Raw genomic sequence first — 21,295 nt, forward strand, 5'->3', positions numbered from 1 at the left:
CTTCCCTCAGTTCCGATGTACGGCGACAGTCAGTTATCACACGTGATCGACATTTGGCGACTTCGTGCACTTTGGTCATGTGCTAGTCTAATTTGTCGGGAATCTCGGTTAAAGAGTGTGTAACAATGATTAATATCTCAGGATAAGTTTGATGTACCGTACGGTACTTTATGGGATGTAATATAATACTAATACTTTACACAGACTTTTAATTATATTTTGCAAGTATGTCTTATATTCCTTTTAATCTCTAACTTTTTACATACTAAGTGCCTGAGTTTTTTAAATCTTGTTTTTGCTCCCTGACAACCATAAAGTATTACGATACACAATTATTTTCCCATTTATCACTGTTCCACAACGCGTTGCAACACCTTTTTGGCAGAACAATCCATCGACGATGCATTAGTCGATCGGCGCCGGCTAGCCGATAACACAAACCGTGTCGACAATTGGACAAAATCAATCGTCAACCCTTCAGAGCAGAAGCAGTGCAAGGCCCCATCAACGCGGGGGATGGGGAGGGGAGGGGCACGTGGCTTCACCGAACTTTGAACACCGCTGAATTATTTAAAGGAATGAAATATTAATCGCGCCTTGATAAGTGGACTCTAATCCAAGCAAAGAAGGGTTATTGACGGTCGATAGGATAACGCGGGTGTTTACGACACCATGGACAGTACAGCCAAGGAAAATCAAGTCAACTTATTACAGAAAAATCACCACAAAACCACTGGTTGCTTTCATACAAATTTCAATCGAATGTCCTTATGTACAGCGTCGAGAATAAACGGCGAGTAAAACATCAAAATATGCGTATTCTCGTCATGATAGTATTACTGCTCACTCTAGTTATCAGTCAATTCATAATGCACATTCGGCATGGTTTACAAGTCAGGGTAACAGCAATTAAATTCACTAATTTTATAATGAATTCTACGCAAACCGCATAATAAGGCAAGGATAGATTAGGTCTTTATTATGACGCACTCCATATTTGATGCACATCTCTTGGGTAGACTAGACACTTCAAAATTCTTTTTGTATTATTTAATTAATATAAAACAACTATAACCAATTGTTCTATGAAATAAAGATCCTCCAAGAGTTTAAAATGTGTCTTCTACAGGGTAATTAAAAAGTTATTGTTGTTATAGTGCTTTTTTCATTCAACACTTAATCTGAAGCAAAAGACCGAATTTATTTTAGAATTTATACAGACAGTTTAATATGTCTGTTTTAGGGGTTTTTTACTCAAAAATCCATAGCTTACAAACTGTACAAATTACAGAACTGTGGTTTTCTAATGAGTGTTTGTATGTTTTTCTGAGTGATACCTAAGATAGGAAGATAAATTTTCTCTGTTTAATAATAACGAACATTTTAAAACTGTAATGTAAACTTTTATAAAAACTGGATCGTTACCAAATAAAAACACGAACGTTATCAAATTACTAAGGTAAAAACTTGACGATTTCGTAGTTGCCCGACATACGAGTAATTACAGACAGTTGCCATTGCCATTATGATACGTGCATAATGCTTTTTCAGCAGCAGACGTTTGTTGTCTCGTTAATTTTTGTTTGTGCTGCTAAATTGGTGCTCGGTTCTAGCATATGTTAAGTTTTGAAGGATAATTTTATACTGCTATAGTTGACTTATGTGTGTTCATCGCCATGTATTTGAATTGTTACTTTAGAATATGATTAATCTCGTATTTTAGGATGTGTTACCTGAGGAAGAGGGCACATATCAATCATCGAAATGTCGTGCTCATTTTATTGTAACACACAATGATAGAAAATTTTTGTAATTCTGTCCTCCTTTCAAATCATTAACTATCAATGACGATTTTGAATCAATGAATACCATATATGTAAGAAGCATATTAACATTTTCAAATTTACGTTTAAATAAACGCAAGTAAAATTTGATAAATCTGTAACACGTGGCTGCACAAGCTAAGAAAACCTCTTCTATGAATCAAGATAGAAATAAAAATAGAAATATCAAAGGTTGAGATAAATAATTAATTTTTTATTAGAAATCTATCAAGGAACTTAAAATGTTTTATACCTTGCACAAATTAGACACAACACACAGAGGAAAACAGACACTAAACAAAAGGAATTTGCTTTAAGCCGCAGGAGGACCTTTTTCTACCTAAATTAAATGTAAAAACATAAATTATACTCATGGTTGAAACTAGACAAATCAGTTCATATAAGACATCCTCACATTTATTAACAGGATGTCACAAGTACCTCAGTCGAAGCCAAATAATATTTCCAGCATTTCTAACTATCTAGTAATGTGATAAGATCGGGTAACAAAACACAAATAGTTTGCAGGATAATCCAATTTAGTTTATGTATACTGAAATTAGAAGTAGATATTTAAATCCTAAACCAATTTACAAACCCTAGCAATTGGAATTAATTCCGATCAGGCCATGAATTTAAGGGTACAAATTCTTCCACTGAAACTGATATTTATTGGTATTAAACTCTTTATAAACTAGATTTTCAGTTAAAGCAGTTCAATTTACAATCGTTATAAAATTATATTTAAATAATGTGATATATTGAGGTAAGTAAAATAGATATTAACTGTGTATTAAAAATTAGCGACAACATTATTACGATTGGCTAAAAATTACAAGTTTAATTTTATTATATAATCACAAATACCACGTAGTTTAGGATTTATTTTAAGCTTTTTTAAGGTTTATGTGAGCTTAATGGTTTAAAGCGTTTTAGTAATACACCTTTAATAAAGAAAACTACTCGTTAACGTTCAATTTTGTATACAGATATGTCATGATTTGTAATTTAGTGTTAGTAATGTCCTGTGCAAATTTTATACAAATCAATTGAACAAACAACTTAAATATGTAGTATTTAGTATGAACGGAAACAAATGATTTACTATAACGTAGACTACATGTTTAACATTATAAAAAACAAAAAAATCAAGTTTTTCTCTTTGTTATAATCAAGAATCTTAGTTTGTCTAATTGATTGAATTTTGAGAAATAAAATTTGAATAAATGCAATCGATAAGTTTGTTTTAATTTTGAAATTTTGTTCTTATTGCAACGATAATTCCTTAATTTTTTCGCATTAATTCCCATAAGATTTAACGCAATAAAGGTGCCAGTGTATGCATACTCAAAATAAGTGAGAACGTCGTGTTGCAAAGGTTTATGAAAAATAACCATAAAGATCTGCAATTTAGAGTTAGATTTGGGACTTTTAAATACCGTGTTCCCATAGAATCACAACGTTGTAAAATTGATCAGTTATATTCTTGGAATTTTACATGTATAAATATATACACTTTTCGAATATTAATTATGTACTCTGATTATTTAAATTACATCTAATCTGTAACCAAAGTTTGTACGTGTAAAACAATTTTTAAAAGTTAAGAAAATGTAACATAATTATTATCTTCTGCACAGAAGAGGAAACAACGTTCTGGTTCGACATTAATGGACCTCAATACCAATAAAACTAAGCGGTATCTTCATAAATTAGTCACGATCAGTCTGAGTAAGCGGTCTACACAGAGTAACCATTATCCTGAGAGCAGAAAGCGCGTGATGGGCGCGGCCGTGATCACAGCCAGATATAGCCGTGACAACAACGCGCCCCAGGAGAATGTCATCAATGAATGTTGCAGTGCTGAGCGAATCTATGGGATCAGTATGAAAGCCCCTGCTGATGTCATACATCGTGTTGCCCGTACAATGCTGTATCCTGTAATAGAACAGGATCCAATCAACTGCACTTCGATTGCGGTTAAACTGTTTCTAGTAACAAATTTATTCTATTAAACAATTGTCGACATATAATTTTGTAGATGTTAAACGAAAAATGTTTTAGTGAGATATGTACATATCACGGATGAACCGTACTTCATGGAACCAATAAAGTGTGATTAAAGTATGTCACGAGGAAATTGGTTCGTAGGTGTGGAAAAAGGAGACGTGAAGGGTTTTAGAAACTAATACAAACGCATAATCAGTAATGAAGTAGTACTAATATTCTCAGTGTGTGTATGGAAGATTGTTCATCAATATTTGCGCCTGAACATCGAAATCTGTACCATACAAACAAGCTAACTCACTTTGCTTATTCTGTGTTCTGCACGGACACACACAGTTAGTTGAGCTGACACAAATAATATTTATCATTTCCAAATTTTAAAACCATATGTTTTGAATCGTCGTGTTACGAATAGATGTACTGAAAAAAAGGAATTTTAAACCTAAAACAAATTTTCTCGTTCAACTTTGATCGAAGAGTTTAACAACATGTCTATTTTTTTTAATGCGACAGTAATCTAACTTACAACGTTTTAAAGTGTTTTGCTAAATAATGTATCAGAAATACCTGAACTCATATAAGAGGCTTTTGACGCTTTTAAATCGTAACTGAAAAATTACAAAAATTAAATTTTAGTACACCAAATTCAGGATGATCGTCAGCAAAGCTTGCTTTACATTTCATTTACCGTGAGTTAGAATAACAAAGTGGACCTCATCATAAAATCGCAAAAACCTCGAAAGTTTGTTCCTATATTGGAAACGTTATACAATAATGTCAAACCACAATAGAGTATAAAGAAAATCTGTTTCTTTTGTGCACTTTTAAATCAAAACAAAACAAAACAATAGTTATAGTCGACGTTTGCATCAATAACTATTAGATTACATACCTGGTAGAGTTACTACTATTATACAACTATACCAGAGCTAGACATAGCAACTACTAGACTAGGTCTATTCTCAGAGTTAGCATTAAGACAACTATATCTTGCAAGTGCATTAACCGTACACTAAAAATGGAAAGATACGACAGTCGGAGTTAAGAAATATGAAAGGAATTATGAATACTGCATGAGCCACGATATTCTCTACATCTGCTGCGTCTTTGAAAAACTGACATCGTAACAGCAGCTGCTAATGGAAATTAATGATTCATACTTTAAGAGGCTTTGTTTTCTACATGTTAACAATTGCATTATATTATACATTATAAATGCTCACTGAATCAAAATAGACCATATTCTCGAGCTGATTATGTTTCAGTTATAATCATAACTGTAAACTTATGTAAACAAACTTAAGTGCATTAAAAACATATACATTTTAAATATTATCTACACATGTTATCTCTATATTAATAAACTAACAGATGTAGGTTCAAAGTAAATAATAGTGTTCTTTGACACTGATTTCATATACGGGGGCGGCAGGCGTTCTCACCCATTCTAGAACACATTTTATTCGATTTTCACCTTCAGAACCTTTAAAAAGTAATCCGTAAAGGCCTATGTTATAGCAATGCAAATACCCCCGGTCCAAGATGTAATATTAATCACATGAAAATGATGCATGTGTTATTAACCATATAAAAATAAAACCGTGATATAAATACATGATAGTAAGTGGTTAACGGCATGTTGTATACGTACTTATCAATAATCAAATAAATTGGCCGGATTTTATTAAATTTAATAGGACGATGATGATTTTCGTTCAATTACTTATACGCAACTGGATAACGTCAAGATATAGACACCAAATGCTTAGGATCTGTAACAATTTAAAAATACAATTACTAACATTTATGGTTGGAAATATAAAAAAAACACCAAAAAGCTATAAAACATGTTTTTGATCTCGTACTATCATAGACTACAAACGAATTTAAAGAATGACACCAATTTAAGTATTGCCCTTTTTGGGGTCTTCACTGGCACACATGTTTTATAAAATTACCTTTGAGATAACAAATACAAATGACAACACTAAACTTGTTTAAAGTTAATACTAACCATTCTAATTACTACTTGGTTTCAATGTTCCCCTAATAATAAGTATTTGTTTGATCTAAACTTCAAAATGAGCCCTCCTACTTAACGTCAACGGCATGAAAATGTGATTTTCTCCAATTTACTGAATCACTTTTGGCCTTAGACCAGACATCAGGGGAGGACGCGAAGTAAACACATTGTCATCGTCCATTCATAGACGTGGCGTGGCGTTGCACTGTTTATTAAACCCAACTTAGGTCCCGGTAGGGCTTCCACTTCTGGGGCCTCTTCTGTCTGCATTTGACGCCCCCCCCCACACCCACTGTTTACATCTAAATTCCAACACGTAGCTATGACTGGTGGCTTCAGGGTATTAGAGAAGCCAGTCTTGCTTGAGAGGGCGACACGTCAACAACCTATATACACGATAATCCATACATATTGTTGTTTACTATCATGTACAGGGACATAGAACCATTGTTTTTAATTCTTGCAGTATAACCTCTTCAGACATCTCAAAAAGAAGAAATCTAACAATTTATTAACAAAGCATTAAATAAACTAACAATTATTTGTGTGACAACACAGGGGTATACAACATGTTGTTCTTGCAGACGAAGAACCCCTGTGGAATTCCGAGGAATGTACCATGATCATAGTCTCAGGGGGATAACTAACTAGACATCGCCTTTAGAAATCCTTAAAATAGTCTCTGTTTGCGTCATGTACCCATATTTGGCTTATGGGATAAGAGCAGTTGTGCAAGAAACGAAAATTTTCGTTTTTTAATTAAGATGAAGCAGTAAAAATCATACAGGGGAGCCTTCAAGGAGCTTAACTATTCCTTTTGCCTATCCTGTTTGTCTTTGAAGTACCTTTACTTCCTTTCTGTTGATTAAAACATGATATGACTCATAAGAGAATCTTCTGACAGTATACAAGAGGCAGGGTTTGAAGTTAACCAACCAAAGTTCTCAAAGAACTTAAAAATTTAGGGTAATCAAAATTGACTAAGGGTTTAAATAAAATACATACTGGAGTTAAAGAGTTTTTAACTCTTTCATGAGTGTTATTGTATATCTCCGTCATGTTAGATTAAGTAATGAAAAGGAAATAGTACTATCATATAATTGTTGGTAAATTAAAATACAATGGAACGGACTAATTACCATTACGAATGCTGATGTACATTATTTAATGAAAATCATGAGTACAAAAGATGACATAACAGCTCAGATTGTAAACAAATGATCTAAGAAACAAACTATTTGTAACATATACTGTAGATACACTTTCATTATAACTAAAAATCTGCAGCCTATCGGGTAAGATTAAAGATTATTTAAATTCGATACGACACTCCTTGTATATTATTAATAAGAATCAGGAAATTAAACCAAGTGGCATGCATCACACAATACCAAGGGTTTAGAAAGGGTACTAACGTTATTAGGAAGTAACGTCGAGTACCTACACCAACGAAACCTGCCAGGAAGAATGCAGAGCACAAAAAGAATCGATCAGTACTCATATTTTGTTTAAAGGAAACACCGGAAACTTGTAAACAACGAAGATTAGCTAGCGGTAAGGATAAAATGAAAAAATCGACGAAGAACAAGATAGGTGAGGAAAATGTCGTCTGATAGATGGTGTTAAAAATAATTTACTGGAAATAGAAAGATATGATACCTGTAATTCCGGCGGACCTCCTTCGTCTCTGATCAGGAGCAGGTGGCTCTGGCCGTCCAGGAGGATTTCCTTCTTGAACCGGCCACCCTCCGGGCTCTCCTCCTGCATGTAGGAGCCGGTGAGGTAGCGATGGACCAGGGCGGATTTCCCGGAGCAGAGGGAGCCGACAATCCCCAGCCGCAAGTCCGGTACACATCGTGACACCGTCCACTCCTGAGAGTTGACGAAGGAATCTGTAAAAGCCACAGGCAGTGTTAAGAATATTTCATTTACATGAGAAGAACAACTATTTATCAAGTACACGATTGATATGTTGTTAGCCTAAATTCTGGAACAGTTCAAATGTAACTTGACAGCATGATAGGATGCTCAGTCGTACACTTTATGCTCGTTCATGTTATGATCAACCCGCCTCCAGAATATTAACGCCATGTGCAGCTTCACTGACTCAGTTGCCCTGTCTAAACCTAGACCGGTTGTCATGCATAGAGAAAGGAATTGTCAAAAACTGATCTGTATTCCGTGTTTGGCCAGTCTGTAGTCAAGATGGTCAGGAAAGCGGTGTAACCTGTAATCCCTTATGACCTACACAAAAAGTGAGGACTTGCGTTTAACTTGCTTAACAGATAAGAGGTTAGTGCTTCCATCGGTTGAAATATTTCTCCCGGTTGTGTAATAATATTTTTTTGTTGTCATTAGTATTTGGCATAAAATGTGGTTGAATGGTTGCACCACAACTCGGAGGGTTGGCAAGTTCAGACTTCATCTCGGCTAATATAAAAGAGCAATCCTATAGTGGTAGAACATTAATAAATGACAAAATAATGACAACTGGTAAACCATATGCTAAAATATTTTTAGTATTATCAATTAACTAATACATTACGTATTAATTGATTTACTGAAAACTGTAAGATTACCCAAATCACTGATCACAACACGTACTAATTTATTTTAATGAGATTATGCAAGTATTACAAGGATGTTTGAGCCTGTTGAGAAAATAGATTTCTAATTGTGGTAATTTAGTATTAGAATCAAGCAGACCTACATGGATACATTCAAAGTTATATCTACCAAAAATATAATTACGGTGTCTATATCTAGAAATTGTAGAACTTATTTAGTGTAATATAATAATTAATTCAATGTAGGTTTCAAGTTTACAGTCTGAGTAGCATTGTATCACTACTAGAACACAGCCACTACTAGGTGTTGCATTAGTAGAGGACTTAATTTAGAACGATAAAATAAAACCAATGAAAGCTCCAATATGAAATTTTAGTGTTAGAAAATGATTACATTTTCTATGAATCTCTTTGTGGTTTCTTTCGAGAGTTGAGAAATAACTTAAATTGCTTTGAAAAAGAGACAAAATTCAACTGTAAACAAGGCTATAGGATTAACAACGGGAAAAACAATACTATAAAACCTCAAGAGTTTGATGATCCGACACATGAAGTTCCTGGTTATTTTTAAGTTCTGACAATTTATCTGTAAATACTTTTCATGTAATATTAGTTTCCACGCATTCAGAGCTGAAGAGACGAGGGGGGAGATGCAAACATTATTCTCCTAAAAGGTTTGGATTTTTATAAATATTTAAAATGACTGGAAACTCCAGAATTAACATTGCAAGCGCAGGAGCTGTTTCTAAAAGCACATTTGTTGTAAAACAACGACGAAGAGAAACAAACTATGGCTCTACTTTGCATGAGTAAGAGTGTCTGTGAATCGGGCGTGGTAGATATATACCCCAATATTTATACGAGTATAGTCTTGAGAATGGCCCTTCGTGCTCCTGCAACAAATTGTACATGGGAAAGATCCTCCTCTACACTTCCTCTAGATCTAGCTGACCGCCTGACGGCTGCAGCCTTGCTAAACTATTAAAGGATTGCTGACACAGTAGATTCAATACGATGACGTGACTGATAACATTCCAACAAAAAAGGACGAAAGTACGCCCTATATATTTGTTTAACTCTCATTTAAGTATATTGCTAAATTTATTTTTATTTATTTATTTGTTATTTCTATTTATGTATTTTAATTACTTGGCCAAAACAAGTGTTAAGTATATGTCTTGTAGCAAATTACTCAACTTAAAATGTTAACTAATAATTTAATATTTTAACTATAATGATTAGTGGAAGGACACTGCATCGCACAAATGTGACATTTCTCACTACCTCCAATAATTATATCGTTTAGATAGATCAATCTAAACCTATATTCGACAATAACACATCGGAGATTACTAGTGTCCGAACGAACGTGCAACGTTCGGTCGAAAGAAGGGACTGGTCGACATCTTCCGATAGCCCTAGGGGCACCACATTTGTAAGTCCGGGCCTAGTTTCAGAGCAGCGTTGGACAGTTCTATCTTTTTTCACGAATTATTCTATGATAAGAGACCTTGAATGTCTCTTGCACCATACTGTCACACATATACATGCATCACCCTGTGTGATGATCACGGGCTCACAGAACGAAAGCTATAAACCCACAGAAGGTACGCCTGACAAAAACAGACCGGGCCAGTGGCCGGTGGCACCGGATGCAGGTTTGAGTAGGAGTGTATCCGGTCGTTTCTTCAGCTGATCGGCATGCTAACGTTACAGAACCGCGCAAAGCTAGCGAGTCGCCCGTTGTGTGGTGTCCGGTCCTGCGCTCCTGTATAGTATTACGAGTGTCTCTAGACTCCGGAACTGTTAAAACTGTACACCGCTTTGTCTTGGGAGTGACTTCAGATTTTAATGGATATTAATACAGTTTGCGTAATATAACGGTACCGGTGCCTGCGTTGTAAAACTTGTGATTAGATTAAGCGTTTACAAAAGTACTTCGATTTAAAAAAATCAAATAAAAAACTAACCTACACGTATGAACACTTTTTAAATATACAAATAAGTGTTCTTAAATTTCTAGTCAGTTTTATTTTTACTTGTAACCTACCAATAAACTAAATTTATTAAAGCTCTAAATATCATGAAACTATTAGAGAAGACAAACAATGATTTATAAGTGAATGGATTGAAAGAAATACTAATAAATGAAAAACAATCCCCTACCCATCGTTTTTATAAGTATATTCTAGTTTGGAGTGAATCAAATTATGTACCTTACAATTCTGATAGAGACCACTTTTTACACCACTTTGGGCAGAGAATAATATATTACTTTTTAGAGTAAATTACAAGTCCGGGACTAAAAAAAACCGCACCTGAGAATCAACGCGAAGACTTCACGGGGAGGCAAAAATCTTTCGTCGGATCTATTTCTTAGAATTAGTTAAATTTAATGTAGACATTTTGCCCAGAATAAATAAAACCTTTATGGATAACCCCATATTTTAGTAGGACATTCCCCCATTGCTGTGCGGATCCAAGAGATTTATGGCCACCTGTTGATTCCAGCAGTAGTTAATTAACGGCGATACAGATGCGGCGAAGGGACTACGGGTCAAGAGGTCAAGGTCGAGAAAGGGTTTGAAACAATAAATTATTTCCGACTCCATGTCATTGCTTTAGATATTTTAATTGGTGAAATGGCATAGCATTTTAGTGCTACAATTCACTAGTGAAAACAAAAACGTACTTTTGAAATTACCTGTACAAACCTGTATTGCGGTAATTTCAAAAGTACTGTGTTAAAATCACTAACACTAAATAATATTTTTTAATAAGGAAATTAAAACAACAGGCTTGTGAGAAAAAATATGAATTAAAACAGTTGATTCAATTCAATTATCATAATGATATATAATGTACTAAAAAATACACTTTTGGGCAAAAATATACTTCCAACGCCGCCGTACAGTAGTACAAGAATATTGAGGATTTCATAAAACAAAAAGTATTATTAAAATATTTAGTTGCATTGTTCATTATTATAACTAACTCGAATATCATGAAATCTACAACATTTATATAAAATGGTTATTATTTTTGGATATAATTATCGTTAATATGGTCATAACATTTTATATTTTTTACGTATGGTTCCGTAATGCCACCGATTATCCTAACCGACATTTCATCAAATACAAAACTCGTCCCCTCCGAGTGTATAAAGTATGTAGACACGGCTGCTTTGAAGAGTACAAACAGTAAAAGAAGAATCATTTAGTTAGTATTTATAAAACACATTCCCTTCAAAACTGAATTTTGTTACATTTTTCCAACGTCAAAACCTAACGTCGAAATGTATCTCACGTCTAGTTCATTAATGACGGCAAGGTTTATGGAAAATAATTCAAATACTTAACTCAATCCTTACACGGCATATAACTTTAATGAAATGAGGAAGAAGGGAATACAGGAGTATGTACTTACATAATTTACGACAACCAGTAAATTTTAACGCTATCTATAATTTTGATCAGTAACAAATGAAGACGTCAGGGGAAAAACAGGCTCAGTCCCATTTTTTTCAAAATACGTTTTTTTCTATTTATAATAAAATTGAACATTGTTAAACATATCTATACATCAATTTTGGGCAAAAACAAGCTCAGTCCCTAGTAATAAGAATAAGAAAAATCCACGTCCTGGGGAAGAACGAGCTTAGTCCTACTTTTGTGGGGAAAAAAAGGCTCAGTCCAGCTGAGAACTGTGGGAGGGGGATCAGCTGATCTGTTTATTTTGTCTTTCTTGGATTTGATTGGTGGTGTTGTTTTAAAAGTTAATCCTGTTAACATGTTCACTCTGTTATGATTGTAAAGTTCCTCTGCAAGTGAAGATAGTAAGCTTATGTTTTTATGTTTGTAGTTGAGCTAAAGAGGGAAATGTGATGTAGGCTAATTTTTTAGTGAATGTGTCAGAACAAGTGCAAATTTAACATAACCTCCAAACATTAGTTGTGTGAGTAGCAAGATAACTGTAGATATATTGCTTAGGCCTTGTATATTTAAGTTATTGGCATGGATAGTGGAGAGGACGATATTCCTCAAGTGCAATGCCTTGCTGCAACAAAGCAAACCAACGAGCAGCTTTCAAAAAAAACGGAAAAAATATGGCAGGATGTCGGCTGTGAGTAAAATGCTAAAAATTCAAAGCCATGAAATGGGCAGTGACTGTCAGTGTTTGCGTGGCTGTTTCAGACGAATAAATGAGACATCTCGGAATAAGATTCTCTCCGACTTTAATCTTATGAGGTCACATGATGAACAAAATAGCTATTTATGTGGGTTAATAACTGTCATACCTGTTCAGCGTAGAAGGCCTAGAGTAGAAAATGCTAGAGAAAATCAAGCATCTTATGCCTATAAAGTACGAGTATTGAAAGATAACATGTTAGTAGAAGAAAGCATTTGTCGTAAGGCATTCATTTCTTATTCACGGAATTTTCCAAAGCCAAAGTTGAGTTCTTGGTTAAGAGTCTTAAATCTGCTGGCACATCACCAAAGGACAAACGTGGTAAACATTTAAATAGGCCACATAGAGTATCTAATGAAACTGTAGATCTTATACGTGATCACATAAAATCATTTAAAAGGAAGATCATCGCACTATAGCCTCCACAAAAAGTAACAAAACCTACCTACCTGAAGAATTGAATGTTTCGAAAATGCATCAAAATGTTTCAGACAAAATATCCAAATGCAAAGGTATCATATGAAACATATAGACAATGTTTTTGCAGTGACTTTAACATCAGTTTTGGCTACCCCCAGAACTGACACTTGCAGTAAGTGCGATGAACTAACGGCCAAAATTACAGGGCTACAGAAACAATTAAAAAATAACAGAGAAATCCGATGATGTTGCTAACATTTAATAAGGAAATAACTTCTCTTGAAAATGAAGCAAAAACTCCACAAAATCAAAGCAGATGTGTTCTACAAAAGGAAAACACGTGCCAAACAATTATGTAAGGCAATCAGTGGAACATGAGGCCATAAGTATGGACTTTGGTAAGAATTTACAATTGCCCGAATATTACCACTAATGACATCTACTACAAGCGGCAGTTATCAATGTATGCTTTTAACATACATGAGTTGTCTAGTGCGAAAAGTATTTTTTACCTATATCCTGAGACTGAAGGAAAGAAAGGGAGTGATGATGTTTCTTCTTTCCTACACAATTTTGTCTATGAACATCTGGATGAAAAAATTAGACACCTTCACATATTCTGTGACTCTTGCTCGGGCCAGAACAAAAACTTCACAATGATAAGATTTTTACATTATCTTGTTTACGAAGCAAAGAAAGTTGACTCCATCAAAGTAACATTCCCTGTGCGTGGCCATTCATACATGGAATGCGACAAGAATATGGGGCTTTGTCAACGCAAAATCTAAGGCAGAACTTCCTTCAGATTGGATTGAAGTTTTTGAAAATGCTAGAAAGAACCCTTTTCCCTTTAAAGTTGTGAGTATTGACAATCAATTCTGTAGACAGTGGACAAAATTCTTGGACACATTATATATGAAAAAATGCCCATTTGCTACCAGGACTATAAAGGAGCTTAAAAATTTCCAAGGAAGGCAATGGTAATGAACAAAAATTGATGCTGAGGAGTTCTTACTATGCAGCGTGGGACAAATGTTCAATCCTGCCAAAGAAAAAAACCCATTCTTCAACAGTATGTGCTGAAAATGAATTTCTAATGCCAGAAAAATCTTATGATGGTAAGTGAACATTTTAAAGAACCTAATTTAACTGTTAAAACAATTTTAACTTGCTAGGCCTTATTGCAATTTATTATTTTGTTACAGGTCCACTGCCTATCAAGAAGGCCAAATACAATGACTTGAAAGATTTAAAGATATTTTGTAGTAGTGCTGCCCAAGAATACTTCACCAATCTTCCCCATTTGGATGAATAAAATTAGGGTCTTAAATGAAGCAATCCAAATTAAAATTATATTTTCAATGTGCTAAGTTTTATATGTAAAATAAATATCTGTATTATTTTGGACTTGGGTTTGTGTTTAACTATCCTAGTCTCAATCCTCGTTTAGTACGATGGGGAAGAACAGGCTCAGTCCGGGACTGAGCCTGTTTTTTCACTGTAAAAACTGTATTTTAACCAAATATTTTAAAAACGTTGATGTTAATATTTATTTTTTTTTTAAATACACAATTAAATAGTGAAATTAAAAGAGTTAAATATTAACAAGAGCATTAACCTGACCTTAAAAACTAACTTAGAAACTAGACTTTAAACTTTAAAATCTATTTCCTGAAAAGTTTGCAAAATGTGACTGAGCTTGTTTTTCCCTGACGTCTTCAAATGATAGATAATATTACTAACCTTGTTTATTTTAAGAGTTAAAAGTAGCTACACATTTGTTAGCTATACAGATTTATAAAGAGCGCAGATTTTGTGGTTAATGCCGACTAGAGCGTGATTTATTGATCCACGATGTACTCCACGTGATGACCTACAGAACAACCGAGTGGAACAAAGAAATGTTAGTTTTATAGTTGGGTAGGTCAAGAGAACGCGGAAGCGCCGCGCACCGTAAAACAACAGCAAAGTAGCGGTCGGAAATTAGCGGCCTTATTGTTATTACTGTTGTAACTGGAGAGAAAGAAGCAGTCTACTTATGTCCTCGGGTTACGGTTCGTGGCGTTTACTGTTTTATGCAGGAATATCGACACTGTATGATGCATTAGAACTAACGTTTTTACATCACGGAGTTTCTGTCTGTAGTATTCCTGATGCAAACAATGCCCGTATTGTTTATTTACTGAAAGTGAGAAGCTTTGAATACACATATTAAGCTTCATTAATATTTGTGTGATTTTACCACATGAGCCTCGGTGTTGAATGTACCTACAGAAGGCACATAACTAGTACGTTTCACTTAATGTGTGAACATGATTGTTTCACCACAAGTAAGACAAAGACATGTGTCAAAATATGTCCATAATATCAGTACACTCGGTGACTTACAACAAGAATCTAATTTTAACCACTAAATCGGATCTAATAAAAGCAGTAAAACGCAGTTTTTTAAGGCTAGTTAAGTGTTAATGAAGGTCATGAGATTATTTCATTATGTCATAGAACAATTTAAAGAGCCGTCTTTAGTGAAACGACCTCAAGTTTACAGCATATGATAAGTGTTAAACTTCAAACACTTTTACACGCGTATTTATCGCAGTATAATTATGGTTATCGTCTCATTTTCAAGATATGGTCTATACGCAATCAACCACTTTTGTTGTTCTTGTAAAGTGTATACTTTTTGAATGTTTAAATAATAAAATATAATAATGTTTGAGATTGTTCTGGAACACCAATAAACATTTCGATAAGTATAAAACAGCGTTTAGATGCGTATTGATTTTTTAATGAGTCATCTATAATTACACGACCCAAAATAATGGCATAACATGTTTTAGGTTTCACGATGTACTTAAAGGTCTTTATAATATATTAAAGAGTATAGTATATTAATTTAGTAAGAATTGTTTTCTAACAAAGAATCGGGATAGAGCAGTGTTCAATAATAAGTACGAATTATGTACACGGCATGAAGTTTCGTAATTCAACCAGTAGCCACCTCGAAAGATTGCATTTTGATTCCTCGATGAGCTAGCTACAGCTTTGTGCGAAGCTCCGTAAGATTGAAACTTGAGGTAGCTATTTTCGACCGAGGAGCACTTACATTATCGCCTCAGGGGGTGGAATATGGAACCAACCTACCCGTACCATCATTACGTACACGTACACGTACACGTACACCGTACACCGCTAAATGTATTAGAGGCCTGACACCTACAGCCCCGGTTGCTGCGTAATAGCCCCCACCCATCAAGACGCCCTAATTTGAGGTATTATCTTGTGCTCCACTTCCATCAAGCCAGGCTTAGTTGTAATTAGTAGCCATCTTCCTACAAATTTCCAAGTTGGGCGGTGAAATACAGTGCAATTAGTATTAATTAACACTATTACAAAACGCATCACTTAACACTATTGCTTAAACTTAAATAACATACACGATGTTAATTTTAGGCGCGACGGCTAGATACGTGCATGGCAACTAACCAATTATTGTATTCTCTCTATTAGTATTATAAGCATTATTGGATAGCGTGATTCGTTTTCGAACTTTTTACTGTGCGATAATAGCGGTCAGCAGTTCTAACTTCTTCATCGCAAATTATTCGCCAGCAAATTGTCCTTCAATCTGGATTATGCACGCAGGCTTCAGTTTTGTGCTTCAACTTACGGCTCAGCTCGAAGTCGTGCAAATTTTGATACTAAACACTATCATATTTATCCTGCAAAGTTTCGGCCGAACCAGGCATTATTATCTACAATAACATGAGGTTTAGTTATATCCTGATTAACTAGAAGAAGAGATTTCAGTGTTATTATTCAAGCCACAAACGTGTTTCATCTGTAAATTCCACACAGAATATTCTCGGTGTAGCCTATCTACAGTTGAACTCCAGAATTAACTAAATACATTAACTTGCGTGACGATGTGAAAAAAGAACTGTTATACTCTAAACTACTTGCTATTACGATTTAATTATGAACATATTATTTTAGTTTATTTCCTTATTTAAGGCTTTAAATTAAGCTTAAACTTAATGAAGCTTGTAACAAACAGCTGTATTAGTTACATGAAAGTAATGAGTAATGTTACTTGCTACAATTCCTATTCTTCGAGCAGTTTTGTAATGATTTAAATGTTAATTTATGGGATAATTGTAATACAAAATATGGCAAAGTTTAGAGATGTCCTGCAAAAAATGTTTTTATCTTTAAGAATTTAAAATAAAGCCATTACATTTATATAAAATATTCTGTAATTGTACAGGTTATAACATGGAAGTTACATTTCCTGACCAAAGTGGAGTACGTGAAAAAGTTATCTAAATTGCAGTTTTTATATAAAAAATAATTTAATAACAAATATATTAATTAGTATTATGTAGTTAGTTCAAGGATGTAAATTTGTCTTTCAATAGGCCACTCTAAAAATAAAGAGGAACCTAAAACCAACCATTCACACAATGGTTCGCTATTATTGTTGTCTGAGGGAAGGGAAGAGATGTGAGCTCGGGTAATAACACGAAATTCCACTAAATACGATTTTGCAAATCCGATCTACTTCCGGATTTTGCTAGTTGTTCGGTCGTAGGCATTTTCCGTGCCCTCGAAAATTGATCACACCCTTTGACCTCATTCAAACCTTATTTCAGGTCCCTAATTGAATGTGGAGTCAACTGTTCTAGGCAAACCAAAAATGGTCAAGCCTGTTCTATACCTTTAATAGATTATTTAAAGATATTCTATAAATCCTGCAATATTTAAAATGCCAGTACTGGGGGCAGATAAGAACGTGCTATAATTTGATGTATTGATTATGTATTGGAAAGAAATGATTATTCCGTCATCTTTGACCTCACTTACAGCAGACCTTGGCTGCCAATCACGTAGAGAGCCACATTATACGCCAGTAATTTGTAAGTAGACAAAGTAAACATCTGATTTTGACGTAAAAAGAGTTTAAAAACCGTAGTAACCTTATTGTAAATGATAGAGTCACATGATAAGGAATTTCATTTTAAAATTTAGAGCTTTCTTCAAAATGTCCAAGTTTTTGGCTTGTGGGCACATTGAGCCATGAATAAAAAGTACTATTTATGTCTTATAAATACATTATGAACTTGGTTTTTCTATTCCAATACACTAAAAACTCACCTGAGTGTCTAGATCTATAATTATCCCTGTATTACTTTATTGTTTAAGTTGCTATTTTGATCATAGACTTCAGAACGAAGTTAAAGGTAGTTAAATATTCAAATAATATACAGCACATCAACGAGCGAATTTCGTAAATATAATATTTAAAATCTACGCAGATTTATATATGATGATATAAAACAAAAGGATTTTAACATAAAAAATCGTAAAGACGCAAAGGGAGACTCGACGTAGTGCAACAGAAATAAATTTACACTGGTAGAAAAACGTTAACCAAGTAACTATTAAGTAATAAATAATTAAGGAATTTTAAATGTAACAGTAATCTCGAAAATTCTTGTAGAAGTCAAGGCAGGGTTGAACAGCCCTGATGTGACATTAACCATCTAAATGGCAGCCATTTGTTCCTGAAATGGCAGTCCCATGTTGGCCTTCTTGCAGATACTAGACCTATTCCTTTACAAGATTAATCTAAGATAGCCAACAACCTTAAAGCCCATAGTGTTATACGTTTTTACCATCAAGAATTGTTTCAGACTGTGGATCTAGTAAGCATTAAAAAGTAACTTGTTCTTTTGATTATTTATGACTTCAATACAAGTTTTTCATTTTATAAAGTATAATTTCAAAAGTAGACGTTGTAAAAAAATAGACAACCTTACTGAAAACTGTTAAAATCGCTGGTTGGAGATTGATTGTTTTTGTACTTAACTTCCCACGCAAAAATACTTTGATCAATATAGTTTTTAAATGGGTTTAAGTTTTTATCGAAAATCGATGCTGTTAATATTAAAAGTTATATAATCAGACTTTTGCGAATGTTGAGTTAGTACCATTTCACCTTTCCGCTCAGTATTCATATCCCGAAAGTATTTAACACTATATCTATGAGCACACTGCTATCCACTGTTTTATCAAGGTTAATGCCATAAAATGCAGATTTATTATATTATTTATAGCTTGTAAACTCTTAAGTTTGCATAAACATAATCATCTAATCAATTGTAACTACAAAGACAGCTAGCACTTTTCAATGACACCAGTCGTAAGTGATTCTTCGAGCCTCGAAAGAGTGAGAACCACAGGTGGACCGTAGTTAATTATTCAACACAATCATGGCCACTACTGAATGCTTTGTAGCCCAGATTTAAGTGTAAGCACTTTACAGAGAACTTACTCTGCTCATTGGGATATTAATAACCTTTTCGAAGGATCAGCCTGCGTAGAAACAGGACAACAGAAACAAAGTTCGGTTTATTAAAAACCATTAAAGTATTTCATACAAAATCTTTTTAACAGCATTTTTTAAATATTTTCACTGTAACAAATGAAATAAAGGAGGGGCGTGAAAAATAATTCATGTAGTAAAATTGAGAGATTCAAACCTAAGTACTTAGAAAGTTATTCGATTAGTTCTACCAAACCTTGATCGCTGGTGATTTGAAATTTATGGATACGTTGAACAACTTTCACTGCGAAACACATGGATACCACAGCGTCGTGATGAAGCGTACATGTCCAGTAGCTTACACGGATTGGATTGATTTGAAAAGCAATCTACAGGGGAACATGGTATGCTGAATTAAAATTCATGAGACGAAATTATTAATAATTAAAACATTTGCATTAATTGTGGAAATTTTGCACACTTTCGCTGAGAAAAAGCGGACTTCGTTAATTTACATTCACATTAATGATCATCTATTAAATAAATTAACATTCGATGACAAATCCTGTAAATTGGCGCGTATATAACTAAGTTACGTTCACCTGAGTTAAAATACGAACCACTTTTGAACTACTACAATACAGACACTAATATAATTTTTAAATGCAAATCGTGAAATTCACAACGTTCTTTGTAATTTATTTTAAATCTTTCTTGTACAAGGAATGTACAAAATTCCTGAACAGACAGTGTTATGCGCCTTAATTATTTTTTAAGTCTATATTGTTGTATCGTAATAACTCCGAAATTGCTACAAGACCGACATAATGTGCCTTGTAGGAATGTACTATTCATTACATCTACTCGACATTGTCAATTTAGAAGTTAGTAGTTATGCTACATTGACTAAAATCCTTTCCTACATGGAAACAGCGAATCATTCAACTTTGTTTTATATAAATACTTTTGCTGTATTTAACTCATGTTGAAATTACAACGCAATAAAAGAGGAAATATTCCTAGTCTATTCAATTTATTACTACATGGAGAGAGTTAGGGCTATAGAAGCGGGCATATTGAACATGAGAGGTCCGTCTAATTCTAATAATCTATCAACATACGTTGTCCTTCCAGCCAAGAATGTTTGGGTTCGAGCCAAGTCTCTTCCGTGGAGGAATGTATCGGCGACATAAAGAGTCATTCAACCAGGATATTCACTACCGGAGAGGCTGCAGAATTTCAAAACAGGAGGCAGGGAAATATGTCTTCTTGCTAATTGATAAAACACACGCCCTCCAACATGTCAGCACTATTACTGGACGATTAATCAGGAAGACTCTACAAAGGTGTATTATTTTTAAATTCACTTTGGAGTGCCAAGTAACAAGCGATGTGTGTATCCTTATTCCTTGCATTATTAAATAGAAGAAATCTACACTGGAGATTGGATCCTCTACAGGTGATAATTATCAATGAAACTTGATCACGACAAATTTACGATATCGCTAAACCAGGCTCGGTGCTCTAGTACCACAGTTGGACAACCGATATCTCTTTACTACGGTTGGTCCACCAAGCCAGCCAGGTATGATCGGATAGCTGACTCCAACCACAGCTTAACGAGGCAGATTGCTACCAATTGGCGGTCCTTCAATCACTGCCAATGGACTACCGTACTACACCAGTGGACGATACCAGTGTGTGTCAGTTAGTAACACATTTTCCCATGTAAGTTAAACATGTTCCTGCTACAATCCTAACTAATTATATAACAGTGCACTATTTACGTATTATTTTATTAGACAGACCACATGTTACAACGGAATCAATATTTATCGGAAGAAAATTTGAATACCAATCAAACAAAAACAATGCAATCAATTTTTGTCTTCTGTAACAAGAAAATACCACCAATCTCTTAGCGATCGAAGACGATATA

The 21,295-nt window shown here is 34.3% G+C and overlaps 1 protein-coding gene across 6 annotated transcripts in view; it reads right to left on the minus strand.

The window, feature by feature from the left end:
- Positions 1–21,295, minus strand: part of LOC124369246 (centaurin-gamma-1A) — a 233,820-nt gene that overhangs the window by 66,838 nt on the left and 145,687 nt on the right. For all 6 annotated transcript variants that reach the window (XM_046827133.1, XM_046827137.1, XM_046827136.1 and 3 more), the window contains one exon: positions 7,513–7,745. In XM_046827133.1, the coding sequence (XP_046683089.1) occupies positions 7,513–7,745 (233 nt within the window). The remainder of the gene's footprint in view (positions 1–7,512; positions 7,746–21,295) is intronic.

This window comes from Homalodisca vitripennis, chromosome X, assembly GCF_021130785.1.
Source record: "Homalodisca vitripennis isolate AUS2020 chromosome X, UT_GWSS_2.1, whole genome shotgun sequence".
Classification (NCBI taxonomy): domain Eukaryota; kingdom Metazoa; phylum Arthropoda; class Insecta; order Hemiptera; family Cicadellidae; genus Homalodisca; species Homalodisca vitripennis.